Source organism: Zootermopsis nevadensis, unplaced genomic scaffold (genome assembly GCF_977971745.1).
Source record: "Zootermopsis nevadensis isolate Lab colony 2312 unplaced genomic scaffold, Znev_1.0 Znev_ptg000004l, whole genome shotgun sequence".
NCBI lineage: Eukaryota > Metazoa > Arthropoda > Insecta > Blattodea > Termopsidae > Zootermopsis > Zootermopsis nevadensis.
The window spans coordinates 6580747-6597881 of record NW_028259136.1 but is presented as its reverse complement, the minus strand read 5'-3'; the positions used below and the strand labels follow the sequence as shown (position 1 = coordinate 6597881).

The 17135-nt window shown below is 35.3% G+C and overlaps 3 protein-coding genes across 8 annotated transcripts in view; 2 read left to right on the top strand and 1 right to left on the bottom strand.

Annotated features, from left to right (window-relative positions):
- LOC110828757 (uncharacterized) overlaps window positions 1–4220 on the top strand; it is a 161582-nt gene extending 157362 nt beyond the window's left edge. For 2 of the 4 annotated variants that reach the window (XM_022061756.2, XM_087342705.1), the window contains 5 exons: window positions 118–254; window positions 746–894; window positions 1194–1367; window positions 3366–3390; window positions 4112–4220. In XM_022061756.2, coding sequence (XP_021917448.1) covers window positions 118–254; window positions 746–894; window positions 1194–1365 — 458 coding nt within the window. In that variant the 3' untranslated portion in view covers window positions 1366–1367; window positions 3366–3390; window positions 4112–4220. Of the gene's footprint in view, window positions 1–117; window positions 255–745; window positions 895–1193; window positions 1368–3365; window positions 3391–3483; window positions 3618–4111 lie in introns of those variants that run through there. The other 2 variants (XM_022061757.2, XM_087342704.1) reach the window with 2 other exon arrangements.
- On the top strand, window positions 2906–14666 carry Archease (protein archease). Of its 3 annotated transcripts, none has more exons than XM_087342726.1 (5): window positions 2906–3054; window positions 3366–3390; window positions 3484–3688; window positions 4112–4300; window positions 5752–6323. In XM_087342726.1, the coding sequence occupies exons 1-4, from the start codon at window positions 3003–3005 to the stop codon at window positions 4289–4291; spliced, it is 462 nt and encodes a 153-aa protein (XP_087198852.1). In that variant the 5' UTR covers window positions 2906–3002; the 3' UTR covers window positions 4292–4300; window positions 5752–6323. The 3 variants fall into 3 exon arrangements, with proteins under 3 accessions (XP_087198852.1, XP_087198851.1, XP_021917472.1); XM_087342725.1 differs by having other exon boundaries at window positions 4587–6323; XM_022061780.2 differs by lacking the exon at window positions 5752–6323 and adding an exon at window positions 11132–14666 and having other exon boundaries at window positions 2907–3054.
- Window positions 6044–16938, bottom strand: LOC110828756 (uncharacterized). The gene is made up of 8 exons (XM_022061755.2): window positions 16417–16938; window positions 15876–15992; window positions 15171–15306; window positions 14274–14365; window positions 13454–13551; window positions 13284–13368; window positions 12296–12435; window positions 6044–11289 (listed from the first exon to the last, which is right to left on the bottom strand). The coding sequence occupies exons 1-8, from the start codon at window positions 16480–16482 to the stop codon at window positions 7179–7181; spliced, it is 4845 nt and encodes a 1614-aa protein (XP_021917447.1). The 5' UTR covers window positions 16483–16938; the 3' UTR covers window positions 6044–7178.
- Window positions 16939–17135: the final 197 nt, after the last annotated feature.

The window sequence follows — 17135 nt, the reverse complement described above, 5'->3', positions numbered from 1 at the left end:
GTTTTTATTTCCCACCCCCGCTGAAAACGATGCATCGAGGTTTCACTGTATTCATTAGTTATGCTTTACATGTTTTGCTTAGAACCATTGCAGTACAAGCACATGTTTCTGTTTTAGGATTATTTTACAGCCTAAGCCAATTTCATTCTGCATGTGAGGATGACACCATACTCAGTGAAGCATCGTTCCTTGCTCGAAACCTTGTTGAACACATTGGAGCTGCTTTTGTCACATTGGGAAGGTTGGGTGTCTTGGTAAGAACCACATTATTTAGTTTTTTGAGAGGGGGAGAGACACCATAAATTATGATATTTCTGGGACAGTCATATGGAGTTTGTGGCCTCCTAGAAAGGTTTCAGTATAGCAAGGTTTCATAACTTCTGAATTCTAACTAATTACAGCAGCATTTAATTTGAGTAACTTTAATTTTACTTGCACTTTATTATATTTTATTGTTACCACAAACTTAAAAAATGCTAGCAAATTTGTGGTTCATTGCATGTCACTATAATACATTGACAGTGTCATGAACTGTAATGCATATGCTTTGAAAATGGCCGGCTATGGACTGGACAGCAAGGGTTTATGCCAAGTAATTGAAGGGAGTTATGTCCAGTAAATACAGCTATAGTTTTATTGTTTATAATACAGGATATACTTTCCACAGCATGAAGCCATGCTAGGGATAATTTTTTTTAACTTTAATTCAGTTTTTTACTTACACTGATGTCTGAATTGTCTGCAGATAGTACGAGAGGGTGAAGCAGATGAACCCCTGTTACAGTCAAGTCGTGATATTACACGTACTAGGTCCAATGTGTGTGTTCGCCATTATGCAGTACCAGTTGGTATCGCTGAACATAGGATAGTGAATGTTTCAGGAGCAGGAGACTGGTAAGTTATTGTGCAACATTTCCTTAACTGTACACGTAGATACAGAACGAAGTGTAGTGAGTTGCATCTTCTCATTTGTATTCAGGAGAGACTATTCAAACCTCATTTAGGATCACATATCAGTTTGCAGGATTTTTGTGGTTTTCCTCAGTATATCCAGGTAAATTCCTTGAAAATATTTCCTGACATCACAATCAAAGCAGAATAATATCAGACAGCCAGAAGGAGCGATACTGTTATAAGTTTTCTGAAAATTAGATTTCATGCCCTGTTATTGACAAATATGATCTATTCTCTAGCTTCGCTGCAGGCATGATAGAAGCCATGTTGCGTGGTCTACCAGAAACTGAATGTGTATCTGCAGGATTTACTGCAGCTGCTTGGTCCATGCAGTCATCTTTTACTGTACCAGAAAACATTTGTGATTCCAACATTCCAGCTTGTGCAGAATACACACTCATCCATTCTTGAAGGTAATGATTATGAGTCCATGAAAACCATTTTAAATTATTTTCATGAACACCTTTCTACAAATTGAGTCGAATCTAAGATTCTCTTTTCATGAAACTGTTTGGACTTAATTTGGTAGGAAGGTTAGAGAAACTATAAGAGACGCAGTTGTTAGAGAGGTAATGGGATAATAAATTCCCATGTAATTGTATGTTACAGTTTCATTAGAGCAAGTGAAGTTTCTTATTGGAGTTGTCAGATTGCATAACAAGGTCAACTCTTTGAGATCAGATTTCTGTCTTTCCTTTCTAACAGAACAAGCATTGCCTCTTGAATCTTTTTCAGCTACGAAGTTCATTTTTGTTATTCCTTTTCCACTTACATTATGAGGGGAATCCACATTAAAATTAGGTACTCAAAATTTGTTTCATATTCAGTGATAACTGTTGTAGATTAATTACAGGTTCCTTCACTGTCTGGCTGCATATTTTTATGATAATTACTTTTTGTCAATATTTCCATAACTGACTGAACTGTACCAGGCAGAGGTGAAAGAACACCAGTTCCAACGTCCCAGTGTTTACCCTGAGTGTGGGTTTGATGTAGAATTTGAGTGATTTATTAGCAGAGGCAGAATTTCAGGCATTGAATCTGTCTGTGTCACACATCAACAGGGAAGCTTTTGATTCAAGAAACCCATTTCTGAAGATTCCTTCTGCTTTCCTGTAGAGCTAATTCAGCCATTCTTTTCTCTGTCAGTTTCTGATTTTTGCGTGTGAAGCACATGGAAATCTTTTGCTCAGCAACAGTAAAAGTAACAATAAGTAGTAAAAATAAAGTTCCTTTTACTGGATTTCTGGACTTTATCCATCACCTAGTGTTTTGAAAAAGCACATCGTCATTGTAACAGATTTAAGTGTCCAGAATTTTGTATTATTTTGACAATAGTAGATGATGGAGAAAGTCCATGTATCATATAATAATAAAACAACAAACTCAAACATTTATCTTATTCTACATTGAGTACTCATTATAAGTTTTCCAATCATTAAGATTTGTTAGTTGCCATCATTTGAATAAAAGTCCAAATGATTCTTTCAGAACAAATCAAAATTGTATTCATGAGGAAATTAAGGATGATAAAATCAAGGAGGATGAAGTAAGGAATAGATGATATTTTGGTTTGAAAGCCAGAAGGGAAGAGACCACTCAGACCTAGGCATAGTTGGACAGTATTGAAATGACTTTATCATTATATGGTTGGAGGGCATGGATTGGATTTAAGTGGCGGGCTAACATGAACACGGTAATGAACCTCCGGTTTCCATAAAATGGGGGGGACTTCTTGACTAGCCAAGCCTATTTTTAGTTTCTCAAGGACTCTGCTCCATGACTTTGTTCGTTATGATTCTTTAAGCTATCTAATAGGAATTTGATAATGCTATTAGTATATCGTCACCCACAACTTTAAACGAAGTAATCAAACCAATAAAATAATTCGTTTGTGACGTGAATCAATTCGTTTTCAAAAATATTAAAAGGATTCGATAGCTCAGATAGTTTGTAACAATCGAATTATTCGATAGTTTTCATTCGATTGTGCGTTGACGTAATTCGTGTTGGCGTGTTCTCTACTCCGATGAAGACATTGCTTGACAATGGAAAGTTTTACGGAAGAAGATCTTAAAGTTCCTGAAGTGAAATATGAATGTAATGACACAGATGTAAATCTATATATGATAAGTTACATATCTTGTTTCGGTGTTTGTTTTGTATTATTTAAACGTATCATCACGTGATAAAGTCTAGCGAAACTTGCCGAAGTTTAGGTTAAGTTTTACATTTGCCAGTTTCCAAACAGCATTCGTTTGGTTTAATCGAATTTAACATGTATTTTGTAACAAAGGTATGACGTGTTCTACATCCTCGTTCTGCACTATGAAGGATCTAGGAATGCAAATAAGTTTTACTCTATTGTTTAAAGTATGACATAGTGAGAAAGTGTTTCTTTCTTTTTACAGATCTGGACCATACAGCAGACGTTCAGTATGTAACTTTCAGTGACCTTTGATATTACATATGCTGTAAAAAATATGTTACAATACTTTTATAAGTAATGGAATTAATTTCTATTAATAGGTTACATGCTTGGGGTGATACATTGGAAGAAGCATTTGAACAATGTGCCATGGCAATGTTTGGGTACATGACTGAAATTGATACAGTTCAGATATGTGAACGACAAGTTGTAGAGGCTGATGGACATGACATGCTGTCACTACTGTTTCATTTTTTGGACGAGTGCCTTTTCCTTTTCTGTGCAGACCCTTTTTTTATTGCAAGGGTAATAATACATTATAAAGCTTAGAGTAGTTGTATACAGTTGTTTTAAGTGAAGATAGAAAGTTATCAGTAATAATTTAGAATATTAGATTAAGTGCAGGATTGGCTGCTGTGTGCACACTTATTTTAGATGTCACACAAGGACTGTTATTTTGGCATTTGCTTACACATGAAAGTATATGAATTTTGTACATCATGCATCCATTTTGAACAGCTTGCTGTTACCCATTTCAGGAGGATGTAAATTGCATAGAGTATTTTGGATAATGTTCTGCGGCTAAAGTCAAGGTAGGAAAGGTAATAAAGAGGAGCAGTTACCGCTATGATTATTCCCATCCAATCTTTTCCTACCACATTATCATGTTTAGGGTTTTACAGCATTTCCTCTTTTTCCTGAAAGAGGCATCTGTTTCATCTGTTGCAGAAAGTGAGCATTTTGGAATTTGATAGAACAAAGTTTCACATCAGAGCTGCTGCATATGGTGAAGAATTTCAGATTGGAAAGCATCCACAGGGGAGTGAAGTAAAAGCAATAACCTATTCAAACATGCAAATACATGATAATGAAGGAAAGTTTGAAGTTTTTGTTATCATTGACATTTAGCAGAAAGTGGTAAGTGTGCATAAGGTAATAAGTTACAAAATGTATGCATAGTATAACTTTAGTAGTGCATTCACAATTACCTCTGCATGTAAAGTGTCTGTTATTCTCTGACTGTAACCAATATTGGAATATTAACAAATTGTAATGGAACATTGACAATAGCAGATTTAATTAGAATCTGTTAAGCAGTTTTCAGCCAACACTGTGAAGCGAAAAAGCAACTTTATTACAGATGGCACTATAAATGTTTATATTTTTATAACAGATTTTTATTAAAGTCATGTTATTTTCTCAGGTGAGTAATACTACTTATTTCTGAGTGGGTTACAAAAATTATACAATACTGAAGAGTGCAAGTCACAGTTTTTATCTTAGCTAAGCCAGCCCATCATAATCAATCAAGGCGGAAACTGTGCTTACCAATATTAACATGAGTGCGTGAATTCTCATAGACTATGAATTAATAATGGTTTGCTGAGTTTAATACCGAGAATGGCTATGTGGTGATTATTATTGAGATAGTATAAAATATTACCCTGGAAAGTAAAGTGGCATACACCCTTCCAGTGGATAGCAACATTTTGAATCAAAACACATTTATACATATTTAACAATGGTCCACAGTGTAAGGTAATAACTCTTGAGATCTCATTCAGCTATTTTGTAATCTAATTGGCCTGCACCATTTATTAAATTGCTGCCTCAATATATTTTGTGTATTCACATTTTTTAAATATGGAATACCCACTTTTAATTTGATTTTCATATGCCTGTCTATTACTTGGCCCCAAAATTTACCCAATCTTAAACTTTTTCTTTAAGCCATAAGGCATAATGCAAAATGATTCCAAGAAGCAGAGTCCTTGACAAGCTGATAGTCACTCAGCTAGTCAAAATTCCCTGTCTTATATGAAACTTGAAGGATCATTACTGTGGTCACAAGAGCCCACTAACAGTCCCTGTCATAAGCCAGATGAATCCAGTCCACACTGTTCCACCCTATTTCCTTAAGATACATTTTAATATGTCTTCCCATTTATGCATTGGTATTGTTAGTGACTTCTTTCCTTCTTGCTTTCCATCCTAAATTTGACATGTATTTCTCATCACCCATGTGTGAGCTACATGCCCCATCCAGCTTATCCTTCTTGATTTGATCATCATAACTCACTTCATCTGTCTTAGGTACATATATTTTCCTCAGGACCATTCTAAAACACCCTAAATCCATGTGTTCACACTTGTCTTATATTTAAATGTTTTGTATTATACATTAATAATATATATTTATAGCCTATTAATGATATGTCAGTAGATCAGACCATATAGCATCAAATGATTAATGAATCAGAAAGGATGTGAAAGGAAGCAGTCATAGCCAAATTTAAAATACTATCCCAGTTACCTGTCTGGATTTTGTTGGTTGGTATAAATGCCAGACAGTGTCTATGGTTGTATAGGTCGCGCAGGAAGTGCTGGCACTTACACAAGGGACTGATTTTGGTCATGTGAGATGGACCTGTCCAAAGCACGCGCTAGAGGGGTGTCAGCTTCAGTTGGTTTGTAGCTCTAGCTGTGTTTAGATCGGTGCGTCACCACAGCTGAGGCTGTGCAACCCCCACTACTACTAGCGTGACCTATATGTACCTGTCATTGGCTGGAGGACCTCTGCAAAACCATGAGGAACGTGTCAGGATAAGCAGTCTCTGGGCCAAGTTGGGACCACCCAAATACAAAATAAAGTGCTAAACATTTTGCCATGTCTTATAGTATATTAATTATACAAACTTTATTAAATTAAATTAAAAACGAAAACATGTTCTAAAGAAAACTATTATGACTAAAAGTGAAATATAGCATGTTCTGAAATAAACTTAATACCAATAGATGTTAAGTTTGTGGAAACATAATGTGAATTATGTGTAATACAGGAATATCTTTTATATAAGAGTACCAATTTACACCCTGTGTGAAGGTGACTCATACATGTACAGAAACACTACAAACATAATAATAGACATTTTTCACCTGATAGCTGCATACTTATTGACAAAACTGTCTTACATAAAACACTGTGAAAAATATTAATGTAAATTATTGATGATTGGAGAGATGTAATGACTGAAATAATGCATGCAGATCTTAATATTTGGATCTTGCAGGTGAGGTGCTATCCTGCATGACAGTTGAAGGTTAAACAAAATTAATTTGTTAAAACTGAACTCACAAGAAACTGCTGATTAAGGAAAAGTGGGCAGCAATTTTGATATTTCTTGTCTATTCACCTTAGCCATGCTTTATGAGCAAGCATTCTACAGTATCTGTTCAAATCAAATCAGACACCACTCTTTCATATTCTGCAAGTTTTAGGTACATGTCATGACACTTAATAGCATCACTCTGTCCACACAATAATTATACTTTGGACAAAATCTGGCATTCACAATTCTGGTCTTATACTGACAGTCACTTTACATGAAGAGTTAAATATAATTGTAGGTATACATAAACAAATTGGGGCCAGAGTGCACAGAAGTTGCAGCATTCTGCAAGGTCTGTGTGTGAACAGTGGACTGTGTCAATTTTGTTTTCCTTAATTTTTATAGTTTATCATACCAAAATTCTTATCTTTGGTCAGTGTCTTAGAAAATTATCAAATATGGCATACATCCCACTTTTGAAAGCAAGAAAATGCTTCTGTTATTCAAATCAAAGTTTGTAATGTGTAGATGAAGGGATATTTTGTACAACTTTGTGTCAATTTCAGGAAATAGTTATATAATTTGTTGCATCACTGCATTATTTTAGGTGTCATGTATTATTAATGTGTCTACAGCCACCTTGATAAAGTATATAACATGAAAGCAGGCAAGCAAATGTGAGCCAGTTATGTTCCATCACTAACCCTTCGGTGCTTAAAGACACTGGAAGAATATTCTGAACTTGACTGCTTGCGATTTCTTTTGTACTGTCCCAAACGGGGTATACTTACTAGTGTTTGGTTTTTAAATTGCTTTTGAGCAGCTGATTTTTCTACTTTAACCCGTCCAATCACTCTGTATATCGTATATGACTTCCAATCCCTAGAATCAGTTTTGGATGGTATATTTTTGGGTGAAGTGTAAAGATTTTGTGAATTCTGAATTACACGTTTCCTGACATCCTGTGAACATTTGGCCCTTCCATATGTCCTGGTAACATGCATCACTCTGTTAGAAGGAAACGGGTCATCATCAGATGAAGTTTCATTAACCTCTGTACTTTTTCTTCCTTTATCCTCCTCCTTAGCAACAGTCCTTTCAGTAAATGAATCATCAGGTAAATCAGTCTTCACTCTGTCAACTTCAAAAATGCTGGGATTACTTAATTCATTTCCCTTAAATTGATTAAGTATCCTATCTGGATTCTGACAGTGATTTGAACTATCTAAAACACCTGACGTGGAACAAAAGTTGTCAAATCTAGGTGCAATGTGTAATAAGTTCCTACTATCAGCATTTTCATTTAAGGGCACACCTTCTCTATTACAACATATGTCAAATCTTGTAGTACATGGTTCAACATGACTTTCTTTTATGAGTGTTTGGTTAGGACTTCTAACTTCACGTACATTTTGTGATGACATCTGAATATTCTGAACAGTTTTACAATACATGTGATCTTTCATTACTGCTCTCTTGATAAAACAATCAAAATGTTTTCTTAAAGCAGTAACTTGCTCGATGGAACACGATTCTTCTGAATATTCATCCTCTCTCTTCACCATAATACTCTGCAATTCTTCATTGGAAGACACAGTTTTCCTCTGCATTAAATCCATACTTTTACTGTTTTTAATTTGCATAATGTCTTTATACTTTTCTTTTTTATCATACTGAAATGTTCCCTTCAAAGTGGAGAAACTCGATTCAAGTGGCAGAGTTTCTGAAAAGCCATACATTTCTGTAGTGACTGTATTTTTACCTATTGTGTCTAGTATAATATCATGGTTACTGTTGCTTGGCAAATGACCTGATTCTTCTAGTGTCTCAGCTGAAACTCCATTTTTATCTAGCAAACAAGCTGATCCTTCTGGTGTCTTGGATGCAATTCCATTTTCACATGGGAAATTAGCTGATATTTCTGACATCTCGGGTACAACTCCAAAGTCACTTAGCAAATCATCTGACGTCTCAGGTACAACTCTACACTCACTAGAGTAATTAAGGTGTGGTGCTACTGTAGGAAACTCATCCTCCTGAAAAAAGAGTTTCTGTGCTGCTAGGAAAACTTCAGCCATTGCAAATGGAGTTCTGTTAGATTTTGTCCAGTAATTACAGTCCACATCGTTTCTTGATGGGTTATATATGATGTGGCTTTCTGGACACACAGATGCCTCACTCTCACTTATCAATGCTGTGTTTGAATCTGTGCTATTGTGACGTATATTTCTGACATTCCTAAATTTTTTGTAATTCTGAGAGGAGTTATCTGTAATTATAATCGCTGTATTCTGACCCGTGCTTTGAACAGCTATGGGATCTATGTAGTCATTATTGTGTGAGATGCTATTTGTAAATGCAGTCTTATTGTTTAATCCAGCACTTTCACAGTTAATTCCATGTTCGAGGCTGTATGATTTATCTACATCGGCACTGTCTATGATAAGATCAGTGCTTCTTGAACTGCTGCTTTCATTATAGAGTTTACTTCCAAGATTAGAAACATCGGACTTCTTACCCAATTCTAATGTTGGTTTTGAATAAGCATGTACCTTTCCAAAATTAACTTCTTCACTTTCATTAGATTGAAGACTATATGTGGCATCTGATTCGGTAATAAGAACTTCCACATTTTGTAACAAATTCATTATTCTGACAGAGTTTGGTGATGCTATGTTTGTAGAATCCTTATTCACACAAATTTCTGTTGGTGCAGGAAAAACTTCCTTATGGCATAAGCTTGACAGACAGTCACTAAGTAGTTCACACTGGACTCCTGTATCATGTTGCTTTCGGTCAGTGTGTAATGTGTCATTATTATCTGGAAACAGTTGAGCCTGTGATGTACTCGAATTATTTTCTATAAGTTTGACACGGAATTCTCTTGCCTTTTCATTGTCTGAAGAGAACAGATCAAAGTCACTCTGGTCAGAAGCTGAATTTGCATGATCATCTTTAAAGAGGCAACCAGCTCCTTCCTCTGCAGATGTACAAATGTGGAATAACAGCTCAGTGCTTTTTGAATTTATAGGACCTTCCACCCCATTACAAGGCACTACCTTTCCTCTCTCATCTTCACTTAACCCAAGAGATGCCACTGGCTTGTGCGACGCTTCAAAGGAATGAGAATTACAAATTTTTGATGTAATTCTTGCTTTTTTCTTATAAGCAATGTTCCTGGAACAAGTAGCTGTATTGGATGTGTCTCCGTTTTCCACATCTAGGGTCATGTTACTGTCTTTCATCTCTGATCTTCTCTCCTCAGCAATGATGATACTACTATTCTTCTTCTTCTTATTATTATGTGTACCAGGACCTGAGGCTACCTGGTTCTTGTTGGCAAAAGACTGTACAGCTGAACAGGTTAACAATGTTGGTGCAAGGCTAACTTCAGAGCAGCTTTCTGTTTGTGTATCTGATTTCTGCATGATGTCAGAGTTACTGCCTACCGGTTTAGTACCTGCCCTGTTCCTTTTCTTCTGCCGAGATGGCTGATCTGTAGTTGATTTCAGAGTCTCGGAAATGAACGGTGTACATTCATCAAAACTGTTTTCTACTGCATTATCTGATTCATAGCGTTCACACAATCTATTATCATCAGCTGAATCGCCAGGGAATATAACTATGGCATTCTTCCATATCTCCTTGTTAATACGTCTTTGAAGATCTTCAGTATCAACATCTGAATATGTATTTTCATTTTTCACTGAAAGCATGTCCATTTCTTCAAAATGTTCAATATTTGCAGCATCTCGATTTGCCTCTCTCTCTTCTTTGCATGACAACACTGTCTGTGGTGCTGTTATTGTAGTTACACTAGATATGGATATGCAGTCACTGTCACTGAGTTTTTCTGATTTAATTGTTACATCTTTTATGTACATTGCATATGACAATGACATGTCCTGAAATGAGTTTTCAGAGTCATGTGTCAGTGTGTGATTGCCTGGCCCTTCTGATGTGTCCATGTTTTCAGGTGAATTATTACTGTTGTTAGAACTGTAAGTCAGGTTTTCATAGCTGGCAGAAATATCCCTGTTGTGAGAAGGGCTCTCTCCATGATGCATACATGACAAATCTCTTAAAAAGGCTCTTCTATTTCTAGCATTTAATTTACTTAAAATTCCAGAAACATCTTTCCAGAATGTGCTAATATCAAAGAGCTTCACTTGAACATCTAACAAATTATTCTTTACATTATAAGGTATTTTAACCCTTGTGTGTGTTCCTTCAGATATCCTTATTATGACTTCTTCTCTTTCTAAGTCTGTTGTTTGCTTCATGTCAATTTCTGATGTTTCACCACCTTCATCAGAAGTGAAAGATGAGTCAAAATGCACACCTTTCTTTTCACAGGCTTTTGATAGCTTTTTATTCCGTGTAATTCGAGGCCTGCTGATTAATTTAGTGTGTGTGATTTCATGAGATGTTTGTGAAGGCAATGCAGTCAGGTTTTCTGTGGGACAGTATGTTGTCTGTTCTTTATTTTGACAACTTACACCCTCCATTTTCCTTCTACGACACAGTTCATACAGACTTTTTGGAATAATACTGAATGATTTGATAAACTCGTGGGATGACAATATTTTCTCTTTTTCATGTATCGTTGTTTCTTTAATGATGGGATGTATTTCGGAAGGTTTCAGTTGTGAAATGAAAGTGAAGAGTTCCTCATAAGGGCTGTGATCACTGTACGGTATAACATAAACTCCACGGTGAACTAGAAGATCTTGAAAAGCACATCTTCCATTATAAAGAGCAGTTGGAAGAATGGCAATGTGTGGATATATCATTTGCCTGTCAACAGAAACCAAAGTAAGTTTAAATGTCTTTTAAACTAAAATCAGAAAATTAAATATATGTATGAAAGGAATCTGATAATGTAAATGCATATACAACAGGTGAGAAAATACAAAACCCAAAGACATACTCTATTATGGTATATGCATTATTAGATGAATTTGCAGTTTTAAAAACAAAATATTTGTGCCATCAAGAAATGCCACAGCTATATTCTTAAAGGATGCTGCACAATGTGCCATGAAAATGAAATGTGTTACTTTTTAATCATGATGCAGGTACTCAACCACAGTATGTATAACAGTAAGAAATACATAAGTCTACACAAGTAAGTGCTGGCTCACCACACAACACGTCCATGTGTAACTCCCACACTTACATCAATTTGTTATGCTGCACATGAGACCACTCATCTTACCACAAGGATATAACAGCATGAAAAAGAGAAGCATAAATATCACTACCTAGAGTTTAGCCAGATGCCACATTTCCATGTAGAGCAGCTAGACGCTGTCTTATTACCAGGCAGACCCGCATGGCCAGGTACCCAGCAAAAGACAACAGATTTCCTGGCTTGAAAACCAACTGAGAGTACCATATTTTTATTCTGAATACTAGCATGAATTTCTGCCTCAAGTACATAAAAACTTAATGTTAACAAAATTATGTCAACTTTGTTTCTGATGCTACTTAAACCCTTGAGCACAGGGTACGTGTATAAGTGATAGAAGAAGACTTGTGTATTACAACAAAAAATGTTTCTACAGTATCCATTTATAATTTTGGAAGGCAGGGATGAAAGGAATCATTTTTTTCTTCAGGGCTTAAGGTGGAGGCAGTATGTTCTTACAGAATGTTGATACCCACCTAAAAGTCCACACAGTGTCACAACCTAGAATACCACTACTGAAAAGAAATATCTTTTCAAAGAAAGAAAGAATTCAGTGCAATACTTACAGCAGACACTGCAATTTGAAAAACACCTTGAATACTATGTACAAACCTTTTCTGCATATATGAGACAGTCACAGAATGGAAGTTGACCACGTGAATCCGACACGTTTCAGGATCAGTTGTGAACACACCTTCATACTGGAGATACTTCAAGATAGTCAGTTTTTCTTCATTCACGCAGATTTGTTCCTAACATGACAAAATTACAATTGTAAATCAAGTGGATTTAGTTAATGACCTAAATCAGGTGGCTGTGTTTAGTGTTAAATTGTTAGGTGAGAATAATAACACTACATTTTACAGGTCAGAATATAAACTAATCTCATTGCTCCTCCTATCATAGAAGAACACAGTAAACTTAAAATTTAAAATCCTAATGTAGTAAAAGGAAAGAAAGAAGGCCAGTTGTATGATTCAAAAGTCTGCAATTTAAAACTGAACAGACAATAGGTTGATAATATGATTGTCATAATACTACCATAACCTATAAATCATTTGAATATGTTTAAAAATGTAAATGTCTGGGAATTATATCAGCAAACAAAAATGAAGCTCATGATGAAGTACTAAATAGAAATGCGTATGTTATTCAGGTTAAAAACTACTGACATTCCATCTACTTTCTAAAAATGAAATGAGGCATAAAGAATGTTTTCCTTGGAGCATGTCGTGACAACTGCAAAAAATATACGTCTTTATATCTTTAAATCAAAGCGAGTTTTGGCATCCAAAGAAGGAAAGCACTAATAGGCAAGTAATCCTTACATTATTTAATGGTATTAAAACTTATGAAAGTTACCCTAGTGAAATATGATTTTAGGATAAGAAACAGTGAATTAATAGGAATGGAATGAAGTATTTAAGGTTCTAATCTACATCATCCAGAAGAGTTGAGGAGCACCATGAAAAGTACAATCAAGGTGGTCTGTCATAGAATTCAATATAAAATACTCAGAATATCATGGAGCTTCCATGTTCAGTAAAATGGGAGGAAAGAATTAAATTTCATACATTTTTCATATAAATGTTATACATACAGAGAATTCCAAAGCAATTTTATGCAGCAGTTCTTCCTTTCCAAGCCATCGTACACCCAGCAGAATATTGTGCTGTGGATGATCTCTGGAAACATTTACAAGACTGTTTGTAAAAAGTCAGGCACAGAAGAACTAATATCCAACAGTAAGATGTACAGGTTTTGTCTTACCGAATTATCTGAATGATCTTCTGTGTTGCCTCCGTTCTGCTTGGAATCTTGCATTCTCGAGATGCATATGTGTTGTCTACATAGAGGACGTCAAGCAACTGAGAAGTGAAGGTATCAAAACTCATGTTTTAAGGTTGGTTTACAAAAATAATTTTCCAAGTGCATTCTTTACAATATTGCATTCTTCACCGATACTGGTGTTTATTAGTGCAGATACAAACCCACTTCTGCAGCAATATTTTATATTACACACTAATTTCTTTATAGAATTAACTACTGCTGAGAAAAGAGTTTCATTTGACCATCATGGGAATTTCAGGTTGTCAGACTACAGTAAGCCCCCGATGTCCGCTGTTAATTGGTTTCTTAAAAATATGATTGATAAGGAAACAAAAGATCTGGAAGCATTGAATCCTACGTTAAAATTACAATTTGTCACGGGAAGTCATAATTGAGTTCAAACTAATTTTCTGGGCAAATAAGCACAACAATTTAGATTAGTTTAATAATAATTTATTTAACATTTATATATACATATGTGTGTAGAATTAAATTTTAAGAAAGTGTTTAATTTCATCAGCTACAACTTATGTATTTACTATCACAAAGTACAAAAGTGAATGTGGATGAATCTAGGGAACTGGAATTACTGCCCAATTAAAATGTCATTAGTGAGTTTAAAACTTAAACCCCCCTCCCCCCAAATAAAATCAAATAGGCTTCACTTAATTTTGGTTTTGGATGTAACCATATAAGGAAACTACAAGAAGATATCATGTAAAAGCCACTGAATGTAGATGTAAAGAATCTATTTACATACCTCATTTTCTATAACATGTGCCAACACTTTATTTTCCAACATTACTGGGTCATAGCGAAAGTCTCCTGTGTACAGTATTGTACCAAAGGAACCTGAAAACAATATAATTCAAACTGCTTGTGGTAAATGGATTATTTTTAGCATATATGCTAGTTAAATGCCTGATGTACAATACAGAAAGTCATATTCTTATTAACAAAGGTCAAGAACATAGGCTATCTATCCACCACCACCACCCTCCACAAATCTGATGTAGTCACAATGTTGTGTTATACTTCAAATGGATATCATGGCCCATTTCCTAGGTTGATCCACACTGTATTCATATTTTAATTGTATTGTGAAGTAATGTATTTATCTGAAGTTCTATAAATATTTTCATTGTGAAATCTTCCCTTGTGCTTAAATCTTCAGCAAAGGAACTTAAATCCCTTGGTGCACTGTGTCCTGCAGCAGTACTTTTAAACACCTTGTTGGTGCTTGCTGCCTCCATCATCAGGTTGTAAGCAGCAAGCACCTCTAAAATGATGATAAATTTCTACCAGACTACACAGTGCTACACATTCATACTCGCCACTATGAAAACCTGAAATCCTATTTATAGTTTCATTTTGTTTTAAAAAATAATGGATTAACATATATGAAACTATCATTTTACCTGTAGTTTTGCTCTGATGTCAAAGTCGAGTCTTTGTTCTGAGAACGGAACAGGGAATGGAGTGCTTGAGAACGAAGTGGTCAAGGAAAATATCTGGACATAACAGAATTAAAGAGACGAATGGAAAACATTATACTGGGGCCTTTACATAATATGAGAGCAATTATACTAAGGAAGTTGAGATATGTGTGAATACAAAATGTATAAAGTAAAGGAATGTAAATAAAATTTCTATTCACCTTGGAAAAGGAACATAACAGATCCTGGACAATGATTAGCATCAATCACTGTGACAGTAAATTCCTGTCCAGTGGCAGGAACCTTGATAATATGGCTGTCTCCAGTACTGAGGGGTCTCAGCAGAAATGGTTTAATCTGAAATCAAATACTGCTCTTTATTTTTCTCTGTACATAGAATTATACAAGTAGCGCATACATGTGCATGCAAACCTACACTCTATTTTAAGACATAAGTAAATTTATTTAACTACGCCAAAAACAAACTTTTCAGACAAAAGTTCCACAACTTCATTATCATTGGAAAAACAGCCCTTTTTGAGCCATAGCCTTCCTTAGAAGATTCTGCCAGATTTGTCTTCTCCTGGCCATGATTTTCAGTTTGTTTTCCCTCAGAGCTCTAACATCATCATAACATTTCATGTGCTCTGGGTCTGTACTATGGTAAGACATTCCATGAGCTTACTTTCAAGTCTTTATTTAGTTTGCCAGGTTGTGATTTAGACCATACAGTTTTCACTTCTTTGGATTTCACAACCTCCAACCTGGGTGACCAGGTCTCTGTATTTGTCCCCAAATGACAGGGTGGCCCAGTTATACCCCCAGGCACTGGGTTCCCTTTCAGTCACCTTCTATGATACAATACTGATCCCTGAAGGAACTTTTTAAAGATTACACAATAATGATCAAAATATGTTATACATTACCTTGAAATTCTTTTGTAGTAGCCATGCATTAAAATTGGTTGTGTAAATTGGAAGCTTCCATGATGATGTCAGGCCAACTGTGTGGTCAGCATGACAATGGGAGAGGAAATGAATGTACTGCAAAATTAAGCAAAACATAAGGTTACCACTTTTAAGAATAAAAATGCAGGGAGGCTTGAGATCTTCCAAGTTGAGACACTATATAGTCTTGTTACTGGATCAAGGACAGATGCTCTTACTTGCCTTGAAACAGTTTGGGGTATGGCAGTAAAGGAAGAACTTTCTAACACTTTTGCAAGCAAGTGAAGAAAGGCCAAAGAGTGCATAATTGGTTGCTTCATGACTGAACTACTGCAGTTGCTCATTTCAGAAAGGAGACCAAATTCCAATGTATATGTATGTTTTTCTTAATTCAGCTGTTCCAATGTTTTATTGAACATAAATTCTGGCAGTGTGCTAAAGGAAGATAAGTGGCTTTATAATGTGACAATCAGAGAATAATTCATCTTCAGTTATTTAAAGTTTTGATTAAATATTTTACCTCGTCTGTGTCTCTCCTCCAAACATCAACGATAATAGGGGTGTTCAATATTATATGGCCATTCATGGTGCTCGTGTCTTTCTCAGCTTGATAGAGATGATGTATGCGCCTTCACATACGACGATTTCGGCATAAAATGTCATGTTCGTGCATAGAAGCACAAGGAAGTAGCACAACGTTAAAACCAATACGAATTGTTGCCAAAACGTTTCTTAAATAATAACGTAAATTCTTTCGTAGAGTCGATAATAAATGACATAAGCATAAGATTTATTATCTTCGTAAACTGAAGTGCACTGTCATTCAAAATACTGTACATAAAACAAGAAACAGTGTACACGTTAGGTAACATGTTTCTAAAATAATATTGATTACTTTATCACAGATTTATACAACTGTTTCAAACATACTGACAAACATGTAGGTTTAAATTCACTCTCAAAACACAGAAACAAAGTGTCAGAAACCTAGTTTGTTTTCTTCGGTCACCATTTTTCAACACTGCTGTCCTCTAGTGTTCACTTTAAAATGACAATAATAGGGATTTTATTTCAAAAATTAAGTATTGTCAAAGTCTGAGGTCTAAAACATAGAACATAAAACACGGAAAATGTGCAATTATTTAAATCATTTTAACTGAATACACGACGACTTTGAGTTCAGTAGATTAGAATATCTGTGAATAAAACACTGTCCTTTCCTTGCTTTATGCTTAGTTT